This window comes from Durotheca rogersii, assembly GCF_024521655.1.
Source record: "Durotheca rogersii strain YMJ 92031201 chromosome Unknown GGS23scaffold_23, whole genome shotgun sequence".
Lineage (NCBI taxonomy): Eukaryota > Fungi > Ascomycota > Sordariomycetes > Xylariales > Xylariaceae > Durotheca > Durotheca rogersii.
In genome coordinates this window covers 200628-213931 of record NW_026251254.1, presented here as the reverse complement: position 1 = coordinate 213931, position 13304 = coordinate 200628, and the positions used below count along the sequence as shown (strand labels likewise).

General features: G+C 56.5%; 3 protein-coding genes across 3 annotated transcripts; all 3 read right to left on the bottom strand.

Moving 5' to 3' along the window:
- Positions 1-222: 222 nt before the first annotated feature.
- On the bottom strand, positions 223-2171 carry GGS23DRAFT_580442 (uncharacterized protein). The gene is made up of 4 exons (XM_051517123.1): positions 1450-2171; positions 1058-1325; positions 835-963; positions 223-745 (listed from the first exon to the last, which is right to left on the bottom strand). The coding sequence occupies exons 1-4, from the start codon at positions 1657-1659 to the stop codon at positions 600-602; spliced, it is 753 nt and encodes a 250-aa protein (XP_051369219.1). The 5' UTR covers positions 1660-2171; the 3' UTR covers positions 223-599.
- A 2133-nt stretch (positions 2172-4304) lies between these two features.
- On the bottom strand, positions 4305-6786 carry GGS23DRAFT_226821 (uncharacterized protein). Its single transcript, XM_051512009.1, has 3 exons — positions 6751-6786; positions 6553-6689; positions 4305-6339 (listed from the first exon to the last, which is right to left on the bottom strand). The coding sequence occupies exon 3, from the start codon at positions 6314-6316 to the stop codon at positions 4385-4387; it is 1932 nt and encodes a 643-aa protein (XP_051369218.1). The 5' UTR covers positions 6317-6339; positions 6553-6689; positions 6751-6786; the 3' UTR covers positions 4305-4384.
- Positions 6787-10674: 3888 nt separating this feature from the next.
- GGS23DRAFT_226765 (thioredoxin-like protein) lies at positions 10675-11873 on the bottom strand. Its single transcript, XM_051512008.1, has 2 exons — positions 11141-11873; positions 10675-11084 (listed from the first exon to the last, which is right to left on the bottom strand). The coding sequence occupies exons 1-2, from the start codon at positions 11762-11764 to the stop codon at positions 10836-10838; spliced, it is 873 nt and encodes a 290-aa protein (XP_051369217.1). The 5' UTR covers positions 11765-11873; the 3' UTR covers positions 10675-10835.
- Positions 11874-13304: the final 1431 nt, after the last annotated feature.

The window sequence follows — 13304 nt, the reverse complement described above, 5'->3', positions numbered from 1 at the left end:
GGGTAGCTTGACCTGCTCAGAGCCATACCAACACACACCTCTCAGGTCATCCTAATATCACACACAGAGACGTCGGCAGGCAGGCTGGTGCCTCGGGCAGAAAGGTTTGGCATTGTATTCATCGTGTGTAGTGGGATTCTCGAAAGGGGAAGGGGGAGACAAGATGCCGTGACTCTCTGGGGGTTGTTGAGGGAAGGGGGAAGGGGGGAAGGGGGAAGGGGGGGGGGGGGGGGGGGGGGTGGTCAGGGTTGATGCTCAACGGCTCCCACTAACCTAATCTAATAATATCTTCCCTCTCTTCCTCGCCATTCCTCCTCCTCTCTCTCTCTCCGTCTCTGTTCTTACTTCTCTCTCCCACTTTCTCTCTTTCTCTCTGCCTCACTATTTCCTTACCATTAACAGCGTCCTCTGCTACCACAGGCTTGCTCCATCAAACATGCCCGACCTGAGACAAGCCCGTCTTACCCAGCCATCCGCAACACAGTTGTCGTTCGACATGACTACAGGCGTAATGAAGTAGAGGTGTGTTGATTATGCACCCTATAACACGGCCGTGGGCCGAGGTCTAGATGCTACCGGCCGACCGCATACCGTCAACCTTACGACGAGGCAGTAGTACCAGGCTCCTCCTTCTTTTCCTCCGTCTTCGCCTCTTCACCCGAGGCCTCGTCGTGCTTGGCCTGCTCAAAAAGAATTGCGTTCGCCTTCTGGGCGTTGAGCCAGGCCTCCTTGAACTGTTGGGCATCTGTCGGAAACGGCAGGTTAGCCTGCTTCAGGGAAGGGGAAGGGGAGGGGGGGTTGGGTGGGGTGCAGAATCCGTGCGATATTGCTTACTCTCAGAGTTGGCAACGCGAATCGAGACGGTGATGGCCTCGGGTTCACCCTCGCTGACGTCGGCGCCCACGTTCCAGAGCCATGCTCGGTCGCTCGTGGACATGGGGGCGATCGTCATGTCCGGGGTGACTACGAAATCGCCATGGTTAGTTCGGACTCGTTACCGATGGGGCGTTGAGGTGGTCAAAGGCGGGGGGGGGGGGGGGGGGGGGGGGGCTCATACTGTAGTGGTTGGCGCAGACCTTGAGGGTCTTATCTCGTCGCATGACCAAGCGGATCTTCCCGTTCTCCTTGTGCTTCAACAGGCGGAGGGGGCCGGTCCCGCGCTCCTTCCACTCTCCTTTGCCGTCGGCGTCCTGGGTGAATCGGAACATCTTGCACCGCATGTTGAAGATCTCCTCCTCGGACTCCTCGTGCGTCACGGTCTTGATCTTTTCGGTGAGCTTATGGACAGGTTCGAAGTGGACGTCTTCCGACTCGGGAACATCCTCCTACACGAGGTTAGATTAGCAAAGCCAGGGCAATGCGATTCGGCGGCGACCGGGAAAGGGGACAACGGGGAAAGATGCCTGTATAGGTATGCAGATGGTTATATGGATCTCGGCGATTACGGACCTCGTCGTCGCCCTTCGCGGCGGCAGCGGCCTCGCGCTGGGCCTTGGCACTGCCAGAGTTGTCTCCGCGGTCCTCGTCTTCCTTCTTCTCCTTCTTTGCGCCACCACCAAACATAGAGAAGACCGGTGCCGAGGTAACAGGCTTCGTCTCGGCGACCTCTGTGGGCTTGGTACCCTCGACCTTGGGGTCGGTGCTCTCGACGGTGGTCATGTTGGGCGTAGGCTAAAATCGATGCGTCAGAACTAGGAACGAGAGAAAGGGAGGTGAATGAGGACGACGACGACAACGAAAAGCGTTGGGCCGATGTCTGTTAATTTTGCTTGGCTGATGGGTTGAGAATGGCAACGGCCAGCAGGGGGGGAAAAGTACGTGAAAGGAAAGCAGTAGTAGTGGCAGACATGTAAGATGCGAAAAGGAAAAAAAAAAGACAATAGACGTAATGACACAAGGCAAAAGAAAGAAAATAAATAATAACTAATAAATAAAAGGGAGATTAAAAATAAATAAATAAATGGAATCAGGGCACGGCGCTAGAAATGCCACTTTCCCCGCCACCCGCGTAATGCATCCAAACACTACCAAAAGAACCAGGCTCCCCGTCCCGTCTGGCCAAACCAGAGGACGTGAATGAAAAAAAAAAGGGAGAGGAAAAAAGGAGAGGAGATGTAGGCGATTTTAGCGTAGAAGCGCGCAACGTACCGGTTCCGAGAAGGCTGCGAGGTAGGGCGCGGTAAGAGTAGGTAGACGGCAGGCTAGACGTGCGATCGATGTGCGTTGCGTGCGTGTGTGCGTGTGCTGCTGGTTGTTGCGGTTGTGGTAGGTAAGTCGACGACGGTAGGGAACGGCTTGGGCGGCGCAGGGGAGAGACGAGAGGCGAGGAACAACAGCGATCCGGCAAAGGAGAACAACGGGAGTGGGGTTGCGGACGTACGTATGTAAGTACGTAGGTTAGGTTCAGGAGATCGGAGAGGGTGAGAGGAGTTGGTAGGGTTATGTGCGAGAAGCGCGAGAGAGAGGTGGTGGTGTAGGGAGGAGGGGGAGGACGAGAGCGGGGCGGAGGGAGGGCAGAGAGAGGGGCGTTGCCGCGAAAAATTGGCCCATCAACTCGATAATTCAGTCGGAGCATGCGCACGCCTAGCTACCGGCCCTACTAACCCGATAGGTGAGTACCCGGCCTAACTTGGGCACCTAAGCACTGCTGATAAATAAAAAATACACCTGTAGATTCCCCAATCGAGGTAGTAGCATATACAGAGGTAGGTAGAATCAAATCGTTCCGTCTTATTAACATGACATTTGACCCCTCCACCTCCACCTCCACCCCTATTGGAGACGTAGGTTCTCCTCCAGAGTAGGTATACCTACTCATCCTCCCCTCCCCCTCCCCCTCTCTCTCTCTCCTTTTTTCTCAACCCTCACATCCTCCTCTGTTATCTACCTTGCCTACTTACCCACCTACCTAACCCGCATATGTCTCGGCCTACGTAAGATCTATCGTCACGTCGGCCCGGCGCCACCTCCCCCCTCCCCTCCTCTCCCCGTCTCCCGGATTCGGGCTTTCCAGGGGGGCGCCCCGCCCGTGTCTCGTGCGTCGTTTGGGCACCAAGCCGCCCACCACCACCACCGCCATCGCGGGCAGCACCTCGCGACCCAGGATCACCCGTTCCCCTGCCCACGCCGTCGGGAGGAGGCAGCTAACGCGGCCCCGACCCAGTCTAGCCCCCTTCCACGTCCGGCCTGCGCGCGCGCGACCGCCACCCGGCCACCCGGCAGCGTCCAATCACGCCGCCCCCGTGTCTCGTGCGACCACCTGCGCGCGTCAGTGAGCAATCGACCCAGTTTGGGCGCCGTGCCGGACCTGCCCGCCGCCCGAGTCAGGCTACATCATCGCCTCCCTCCCTCACCCCCCCCCCCCCGCGGCCCTGGACGAGATCTGGCACTGGATCGCTGGGTGATGGGGAAGCGCGTGGCGATATTGGACGCCGGTTAGGCAGAGAAGGTAGGTAGGTATGCGTTGAAGAACGTTGGTTGCTTGCGTCGATACTGTGCGCTCCCCCTCCCACCTCCTATACCTACCTACATCACCTACACCTGCCAACGTATGGAAATATTGTGTCGCCGCGGTGCCAGCGGTGCCTACCACCCCTATGCATGTAGGTATGTAACGTAGCCACCTACGTATGTAGGTACGCGCTCGACGGCCCAACATTCTTCTAAAGATGCGCCTGATCGATGGGTCTCCAGGACTGCTGATAGCCCAGCAAATGGGGGGGACGAAAGGTCGTAAGCGGCGGCTACGCACTGTCGGATAGTTGGCTGAACCTGCGTCGCATAACATCCGTAGTCAAGAAAATAAGATAAATCTGCAAGAAAAAACGTGCTTCTCATCGGAGACCGCGTGAATACAAGCCTAGGTAGGGAACGCCGGTACTTGTAGCTAGGTACATTCTACGCGTCACACATGTCGCAATTCTTCCACGGCGGCGTTACGAGAATACATGAGCATAACAGCAATGCATTGTCCGGGCTCTACATGACGACTGTCTACTTTTGTAGTTTCCTCGGCCCTGGATCGACGCCCTCCGCACCGGCCAACTACCCCGTCAGCCAGTCGACTATCCATCCGGCGTCATCCTTAACATCTATCGACGGCATCCTCGTAAAGAGCGAGCTGCTGCGTTATCTGAAGACGACTGCTACTCGACACCCATACCGAGTCGCAGGGTTAGGTACCTTCATCGCCGGCAAAGCAAAAAATGGGGTGGGGGAACGTTAAATAAAAAAAGGGGGGAGAGTGTGCCTTGCCGGGACAGGGGGAACTACGAGGACATAATAACCAGCAAATATCGTACCACCACCAATACCAAACGCCGTCCTGCCACTCAGTCCATCCTAGCCGACCATGTTGTAAATTCTTACCCAGGCTTTCGCCGAATCAAGCCCGAGCCTTACCCCAGAAGGAACTTCTTGTTTCGCGACGCTCGTGCGTCTGCTGAGATCGTATCTGCTTCTTGACATGCTCGGCCCTCTCGAGTCGGGCAGCCTTGGCGTCCGCAACCTTCTCCCTGAGGTAGGCCTCAGCTTTGGATAGGTAGCGCTGGTACTCCTCGGTCTTTCCTTGTATCCGCAGCCACCAGAGCTTGGAGCTCAGCTGTGCCGAAAGGTACCGCAGGGCTAGCTCGTCGCCGAGGTCCTGGGCTTCCCGCGTCAACTGTAGCCGGGTCTGGCGGTGGCGATGGGCCAGGCTATCGCGGTCGAGCGACTGCTTGATATGAGCGGTAAGCTGAGAGGTGAGGCGCGTCGGGAGATCGAGGGCAGCGTTGGAAGCTTCCCTGAACGCCTGTAGCAAGGAGCCGGATACAGATGAGGTTTGGATGCAGACCTGTTTCGACATGACGTCTAGGGCCGGAATGTAGGTCTCTTCAACCCATGCCGTCGTCTCGTTGACGGTGTCGACAAACTTCTGCGCGAACCCCCTGACAAGCTGCTTCCCAGCATCCAGGGCGCCCGTGAACTTGCTCCTGCCAAAATTGACATGGAAGGTCTCCTGAACCTTGGGCTTACGCGTCGTCGCAATGGAGATGGCCAAGATGCCGTGTGCCTCGCCCTGCGGTACCTCTATGAGAAAACCCTCGTCCACAGACGAAACCTTAGTCGGAATATCGTAGAGACCACGGCTCACGGCGATTAGAATAGCGTCCCTGGCGAGCCAGGTGGATTTGATATCTAGGGGGATCTTGACCACGATCTCGTTGCGGTCATACAGCTCCGCCGAGCAGATAGTCTGTGGCTGGGCTAGCGGGATAAGACTTGTCTGCGTCCTCTCTCTCCCGAATGTCATGAAGGCTAGGCTATTGGAGGGGTTGCCCGTCTGCAACGCATTGTGCGTCTGGGCGGGCACCCAAGTCGATGTGGGTGCAGAGATAGATAAAGAGGTTCCCACAGGAGAGGGTACCGCGGCAGAAGAGACTGCGGCCACCGGAACTGTAGATATGACCTTCGGGGCGGGTGGGGTAAATACAAAGTACTTGCCGACGATGGCGAGGCTGTAGAGAAGGGCAAGTCCAGACAGAGCGCCGATGATACGGCGGTTCCGCCGGATGTATCCGAGCGCTACATGGTAGCTTTCTAAGACGGTATCCCTCAAGTCGTAGCTCGGCGGAGGTAGCGACACCGCAGTCTTTTCTTCATTCGGACCGTTATCGTGGCTGGACCGCTGCTGCAAGTCCGCCGTGGCTTTCCATGTCAGGTCCCGGTCCTCGGGGATTAGGCGCGGAAGCCCGTGCTGGGAGACGTCTGTGGGGTTCTCAAGGCTCTGGTTCGCGGGACTCTCGATGTCGTCATCCTCCCCGCCAGACTGGCCATCGTATTCCACTACGGTACTGCTGATGATGCTAGCTGCAGCCGTGTTGTTCAGCGTGGCTGCGTCCTCTCCTTCGTCGTCGTCAGAGGAGTCGGAATCGGCCTCATTAGTGTCGACATCGGTGCCGGTATCAGTGCCGGCTAGGCTCTGGACGTCATCGGGTCTCTGGTAGTCAAAGGAGCTAGCCGTGGACTCAGCCTGGCTCTCTCCATCGGTACCGATGACATCGTAGCCCAGCTCGGCCAGGTTAGGGTCATCGTCGATGATGTTGTTCTCGGGCTGCATGATGGCGGGAGAGCTTGAGGAAATCCAGTTGGTGAGCTGCCGGTTGCCCAGCGGTCGGGGAAAGCGGAGAGAGGGGACGGAGTTGGACACTTTGGAAAGAGGGTCGAGTCTGTTTGATTGACTCGACTCGACTTCGGCGAGATCGGCAGCACGGTCGGCGGTCGGGGGTGGAACAGCGATCGGTGTATCGGCGGGGGTCGAGAGTTCGGGCTGTTCCATTACGTGGCGGAATAGAAGTTCCTCTTGCCAGATCACGTCATCCCTCGAGTTTACCGTAGACTGTTGGTAAACTGGGTCGGGGATGACAGAGACGCAAGCAGGATATGCACAGGCAAACGGCACGTAGTACGAAGAGGGAGGGGGGGAGCCGTCTTTGATGGAGGCGGGAATACCAGTATCGGGCGGGCAGGCAACCTATAGTGAGGTATGAGTCAAGGTGCCCCAATTGCACATACCAGATGAGGGGCAGAGCCGCTGGCGCGGATATACCTATGCAGGAAACAAGCGTGGGCTAGTCGACGGCGCGTCTGTCGGGATTCCTCGATAGCTGCGTACTACGGGCCTCGTCCTTCCGGCAAAGGCTTATCGTCGGCTGGGCTAGGTCAGACAAAAAATGCTTGCGATGAAATAGAAGATGAACTCGGTAAATTTACCGGGCTAGGTTCGTTATCGGAGGCGCACGAAGGTGGTTGGTGCAGGGCAGATTCGGATAAGGTAGCAGGCAGAGAAAACTACGCAGAAGGGTAAGAAGGGCTTAGATGAACCAGCTGAAGCCAAAGAAAGAGGACGTGGATAAAGCAGCAGGATCGGGGAGGGGAGGTAGGTTGACGGTAGAAGATACCTAGCGGGGAGAGGGAGGGATGGATGACTTGCCAAGGCAAGACAGATGCGAAACAAGGCGGAGGCGAGGCGAGGACAGGCGAGGACTCACTTGAAGAGGACGGAGAGAAGAGAGAGAGAGCGAGCAATGCACGAATGCAGGCACGTCGCAAGGTTCGTCGAAGTCGAGAGGGTTTTTTGTTGGAGGCAAGATGGTGCCGCCTTACAGTTCGACGGAGGATGTGGATGGTGGATGGTGATAATGGTGGGGTACGAGGAGTCGCCGTTGGACGGAGGGATATTATTGTCTGACCGGGGACAGTCCCTCGTCCTCTTAGGCGATTAACAGAGCTATGCACGTATGTAGGCGGCCTGGACGTGTGGAAGGTGCCCAGTGAAGGGTAAAGAAGGGAGGCAGGTACCGTTAATAGGAGGGGAGGAGGGGAGGAGGTCAGGTACGTAGTGCGTAGGTGGGCTGGCAAGTAAGAGGTAGGTACCTTAGGATGTAGGTACCCTACGTAAGAAAGTAAGCAAGTCAAGCAGGCAGGCAGGCAGGAAAGCAGGCAGGCAGGCAAGGCAAGGCACGGGTCCGCGAGGGGTAAGGGAAAGAAGGACTTACGCAGCTGCTGCTCGGCTACCTCCTATTAAATCGAAGCCTTGTTGTTACGTACAACCGCGCCCGCGCATGCCGTGCGAGGGACAAGGAGGGGGCGGGGTTATGTATCTTCGGTACAGAGCTCGAATTCGATACCTCCTATCGCAGATCCTATCGCACGTCTGCCTGCTATCCGCACGCGTACCTCGGGACGTAACTACATGGGCTGCTAATCAGGTACCTATCGATAAGCAGGCGGGCTCCACTATACGCATGTCTGCTGCGTGCAGGAAGTATCTCTCGATCCACAGGCGGGGTACCTAAGGCGCCCTATAAGTCACCACCTACGGTAGGTACCTCTACCTCACTTACCTACCTAGGTACATACTACACATCCGGCAAATTAGCAGCCCTAATTCCTCTCTGAGCCCCCAGTTCTAATGCCTCGCGCGCGCATCGACGACGGAGAATTGAGAGAGAGAGAGAGAGAGAGAGAAGAATAAGATAGAATATATATACCTGTGCCTATATACAACCTATATACATATGTATAAGTGAGCTGGCCGAGGGGTAGTCCGACTGGACAGGCACCCCGGTAATGTCCGGGTCAGCAGGCTACATCCAGGAGGCTAGAACCGGCAGCGATTCGAGAATGCGACCGAGGGGGCTACTGGAAGTCGGGCCACGCGCGTTTCCCACAGGCACCAACCATCTTACCGCCCTGTCTACCCAGCGAAGAGACCGCGCGCACTTCTCGCAAGAGAACCGGTTGATCGCCCTGTCGCCTGCCTCGCTCAAAACCACCCCGCCCACCCCCGTAGAAGCTGACCCGCCGCGAATCACTCCGGCACGCATCGCATCACCCAACCCTACTGTCTCCGCCCGGATGCGCGAATCGCACGTAGGTATCCGGGAATGCAGATACATGGGTACCTGAGGCAGGATGGGCAACTTTAAGTGGTAAGTAATGCGAGAGGGAGAGAGGGGCAAAGGGGGGGGGAGAGAGACATGCGTAAGAGCTTTGGAAAGTGACATCTTTCTATATTCGGCCCCACAGGGGTGGGTGAGATAGCGGCAACTTATAGCTGGATGGACGACACATACATCATGGCCCATGTCGCATTGCATCGGGTTCATACTAACCATTACCTAGAGGGGTATATATTCACACACGTACCTCAGATACCTACCCACCTGAGGTCCTTAGGCACCTTATGTACCTACCTACCAAGACACTGTCCCGTGGGCTATGAGGCACCAACTCTCTAATTGGGTGTCAACTTGACGCAGAGGCAGAGGATGCATCAGAAAGCCGAATTCTAGGTGGCCTTGCCTTTCTCACCCCCTCGCCTCTCCGCCTCTACCCAGCGAGCCAGCCAGCGTTCCGCCCTCGGACCGACTACAGCAGTAAACATAGCAATAGCGTCTCACCCAGTCGAGTTCTTCCGTCGGACGCCCAGAGCAGGGGGGAAAACAGCTGGTCACATGTAGGTATGGGTTCCCCCGCGCAAGATGTCGATAGGCAAAGGCGAGGGGGGGGGAAGCCAAGCCAGGTTGTGTGGGGGGAGATGACGGAGAGAAGATGCCTGTGTGGGTACGTGGTTGGCGCGAGGTGCCTCCGGGTTTCAAGAGGTGCAGAGCGTTGATAAGACATACTCATAGTTAGAAGGGAGGGGGTTCCCCATCTGCGTAGGTACACATGCCTACCTCGACATCAAGATGTAGGCAACCTACATCCTCATCTATGGAGCCACCCATCCACCCTCATGTGTATGCCTCGTGTATAACCTCCGTAAACGTGTTGCACACATGTATGTACGTGTAGGAGGTAGGTAACGCACATGTCGAATTCCGCGCCAGTATGAAACATTTGCAATCTGCGCTTTTACCCAGCCCCATTCGACTCCACCTACCCGCCATCACAAAACGATTTAGATGCGCATAATAGTAACACGGGCTTGGGAGACGCCGGCTTCGGCCACCGCCGCGCTTCTCCTCCCGCCCTTGTGTTTTACCTATCTTTATCGATTGCGGCCCATCGAAGGGGGTCAGGACGCTTGGGCTCCATTCCATCAGCTTACCTACTACCTCGACCTCCTAACATACCTGTTATGCCCCCCTGCCTCCCCCCTTCTAAGAGTTAGGTAGGTAGATAACTCGCCCGTCCGAACCTCCAAGGCGGAGGTTGGTTAGAACTAGGCACATCAAGGTCTGAGATGAGGTTAGCATCCAACACGCGATTCAGCCAATACGCATCTTCCGAAATGAATCTTACCTACGTAATATATACCACACACACACACACACACACACACCTATATATATATAGGTATGTATAATACACAATAATATGTATATAGATAGATTCTTCACCGTGTTGCATCCGGTCCGAGAAGTAGTACTCATACATTGTAGAACAAGGTGGCGACGGCTTGGAAGGGGCCTACCCCCTACCCCCTCCCCCCTTTACGGTGACCCCTTAAAAACGCCGGCCAGCGCGGTAAAATAGACAGAGCAATCAGAGGAGGGGGATGGATTTTCCCACCACCAGTTAAGGCTGAGTTCGCTAGCATCGCTGCGCGTAACAGACGCACTGGGCGTAGCCATGACTTTCATTCTTTCTAGATTTCTCCTGGACGGTTTCATATGTGGGTATAATCTGTGTCTATCTCTCTCTGCATGTACTTGCACGTGTGGGTTAGGACCACTCGCGTAGCCCATAAATTAGCCAGCGGGGGAATATGCTCTGGCAGACCGACAACCTGCTCTAGGTCGAATATGCGCCCTCCGTGTCTACAGTACTCCGGAACCGTGAGAAGCAGCGAGTTCGCAACTTTTGTAGTAGTTAAACCATCAACCCCCTCCAAAACCAAATGGCAGTACTCGTACAGCACCCGTCTGCCTCATCATTATCGTCATTACCTTACCCGACGCCTCCCCTTCCTGTTTCCGCAGTCCGGGTACGTACGTCTACGCACATGCCACGAACTTCACAGTATATAGAAAAGAACATCTCCTCTCGGACCCGGCTGCCTTCTCATGTGCCCGGCCCGCTAGTCGCGCGGCCCAACAGGGCGAAGCCGCAAATGTCACCCGCCCAATGTCCACATTAGGAAGGGGCGGCTCTATGCGGATCCGTCGCGTAGATATGCGGCTGTCACGGCGTGGCCCTCCCCTAGCGCGCCACGCATTGCGTCGACGGTTATCGATCGCTGGGCGCACCATCCACTAGTGTATGTATGGGGTATATGTATAATAGAGGGGATCGTCACGTACTCGGCGCCGTAGCACCGGAAGACGCTGCTTTAGTGCGGCACGACGTCTCTATAGGACGTCGCTCTTGTGTAGGATCCTCTTCAACGAGTCGCTGTCAAAATCCTCCTCGTCGGGAATCATATTGATGAGCCCCGTCAAGTTGGCGAAGAGATCACCCTGGTTACGGTACGCCAGGATCGTAGGCACGGCGGCATTGTCGAACTCGATATCTTCGTAGTGGACCTTGACGAAATGAACCTCGGGGTGGGCCCTCACCAGCGGCCGCATGGCGGCTTCGATGAGACTGGACACCTGGCACTATGGACTCGTGAGTATGCCGTTCGTGCTCACGACGCCGCCGGGGATCGACTTACCTCGTGATCGTAGACAAACACTACGACGACGGTCTCCCGCCCGACCTTCTCAATGGCATCCAGGTAGCCCAGAGCGTCGACGGTGTCTAAGCGCCCGAACATCCTCAGGCTCGGGCTTGTTCTCCGGCTGCGGACGTTGTTCTTGGCGTCCCTCTCGAGCTCTTGCTTCCGCGACTCTCTCCATTGCTGGAGGAAGGCATCCTCGTCATCGTCGCCTTCACTCTCGCCGCTCTGGGCGTCCGAGGATCTCGGCCCGTTGCCCTTGCCGAACACGGATTTGCGAGCGGCGTGGACCCTGTTCCGCCACTTGTTCTGGCGAGCTTGCTCGTAGGCACGGGCGTCGGCGATGACGCCCTTCACGCCGGTGCTGCGGCCCGAGTCGAAGCTGACCGGGGGAAGCTTCACGTCTCCTGCCAAGCTGGGAACGCGCATTGCGGCGTCTATCTGTGCGTTGCGGTATCTGTCTTCTTCGTCCTCGTCGGTGTCTTCTCCGTCCCTGTGGGCGTCGTCTCTATCCTCGGGATGTACTCGTGGTCCGCTGTCGGTGTTCTTCTCGAGAAAGTCTTGGAATTCTTCCTGAGCTGGAGTCGGATTGGTGTTGGTGGTAGCAGAAGTCGAAGCCATAGTGGACAGAGGTGAGAGGCGGAGGGGGGTGAGGGTTGATATATACGCTACGGGTTATGTGTCCGGGTAATGGCGGTAGACTGGGTAGGAGGCGTCTGGGGGGCGTGACCGCAGTCGTTCTGCAGGGCTTTGGTGGGGAAAGAGAGAGAAGGAGGCGGAGGCAGACGGAGCGAGCAGGATAAAGACGACCAGGGTGCCAGGAGGAAGGGCGGTTCTGTTTAGGTGATGGGATGGGATGGGGTGAGATGGGATGTGATGAAATGATAGTGGAATGCAAGGGGGTGGGAGGGTGTGTGTGTGTGTGAGAGAGAGAGAGAGAGAGAGAGAGAGAGAGGAGGGCGAGGACGAAGAAAAAAAGAAGGAATGCTTCTGGAACAAATGGCACGCGGCGCGGTTTCCGTCTGTCTGCATGGCACAACTGCGTGCTGGCTGCATCCTGGGAAGGAAGAACAGACGCGACGGGGGGAGTTGGGAGGAAGTTGGCAACAACGTGCGTCAGGGCGTTTCAGACGTGCCCGAACTAGGCTAGCGTGTGGCGGCTGAGCCTGGATTGGCCAGGCTTTAGCAGGGCTGGCTGGGCAATCCAGTAGGCGCCTGGCAGGTGCGCTTGGTGCTGTTAGAGAATATGTACGGCGACTCCACCTGCCTACGTACCACTCGTGCCTTCCATAGGCTGCAGGAGCGCAGGGTCTGCTAGGTACCTACCTATGTACTGTATATATATAGGCATGTATTGCGCGTGTACGCCCGCACGTCTGCGCGGGTCAACCGCGCACTTGCCGGTACTTTTATAGGTACGGTTCCGTGCTATTACTCATACCTAGGTCCGTCTATGAGTACAGGCGCCTAAGGAAGGCATTAAACACCTAACGAAGCTAGCGGGCATAGGACAGGGTACCTGCCTAAGTGCCTCAACGATTCGGATCCGGAGATTGCTTAGGCATCCTAGGCCGACGCCTGCGTTGCGAACGGCATTGCGTAGTGGGGGGCCGAAACTTGTTCGCCTAGGTACCTGTTCGCCTACCTGTCCTCCTCCGTATGTGCTTGCGAACCTACATATGCCCACATATGTAGGTCCATGTTATACGTGCACTGTAAGCAAGGTATCTGGGGAACGCCCAATGTGTGTCTACTCATATGTGTGAGTGTGTGCGTGTGTCGCGATTCGGGCATGGGGTACGTGTGTGGAGGAGGAGGAGGAGGAGGCATGTACAACACACACGCCTGGGCGGCGCCGCATCGCATCGAATCATGGATGCGATGGGTGATGACTCCAAAACACCCGCTAGGCTTGGAAAGAAAGAAAGAAAGAAAACGTGGGAACGGACCGGGGTGCCCACTACCGTGTGGCCTGTACTCATCTCATATGTGCGTCGACGTCGACCACCACCTTTCTTCTCTTCTATACGAGTGATCAGCTCATATAATCGCAGAACCCGGCCCTATAAGGACCAGCCGAATCTCGTATGTCTTCACCTGCGACTCTTCGCAACAGCCGCTACCCTACCTCGAGATCACAAGATGCTACCCTGTGGAACGC

Bases quoted from the DNA above. Each gene is read 5' to 3' on its own strand.
- GGS23DRAFT_226765 (XM_051512008.1), bottom strand. From the start codon at position 11,764: ATGGCTTCGACTTCTGCTACCACCAACACCAATCCGACTCCAGCTCAG. The intron at 11,085-11,140 runs GTAAGTCGATCC...ACGAGTCCATAG, and splicing joins TGTTTGTCTACGATCACGAG to TGCCAGGTGTCCAGTCTCAT.
- GGS23DRAFT_226821 (XM_051512009.1), bottom strand. From the start codon at position 6,316: ATGGAACAGCCCGAACTCTCGACCCCCGCCGATACACCGATCGCTGTT.
- GGS23DRAFT_580442 (XM_051517123.1), bottom strand. From the start codon at position 1,659: ATGACCACCGTCGAGAGCACCGACCCCAAGGTCGAGGGTACCAAGCCC. The intron at 1,326-1,449 runs GTCCGTAATCGC...AACCTCGTGTAG, and splicing joins CCGCGAAGGGCGACGACGAG to GAGGATGTTCCCGAGTCGGA. The intron at 964-1,057 runs GTATGAGCCCCC...GCGATTTCGTAG, and splicing joins GGTCTGCGCCAACCACTACA to TCACCCCGGACATGACGATC.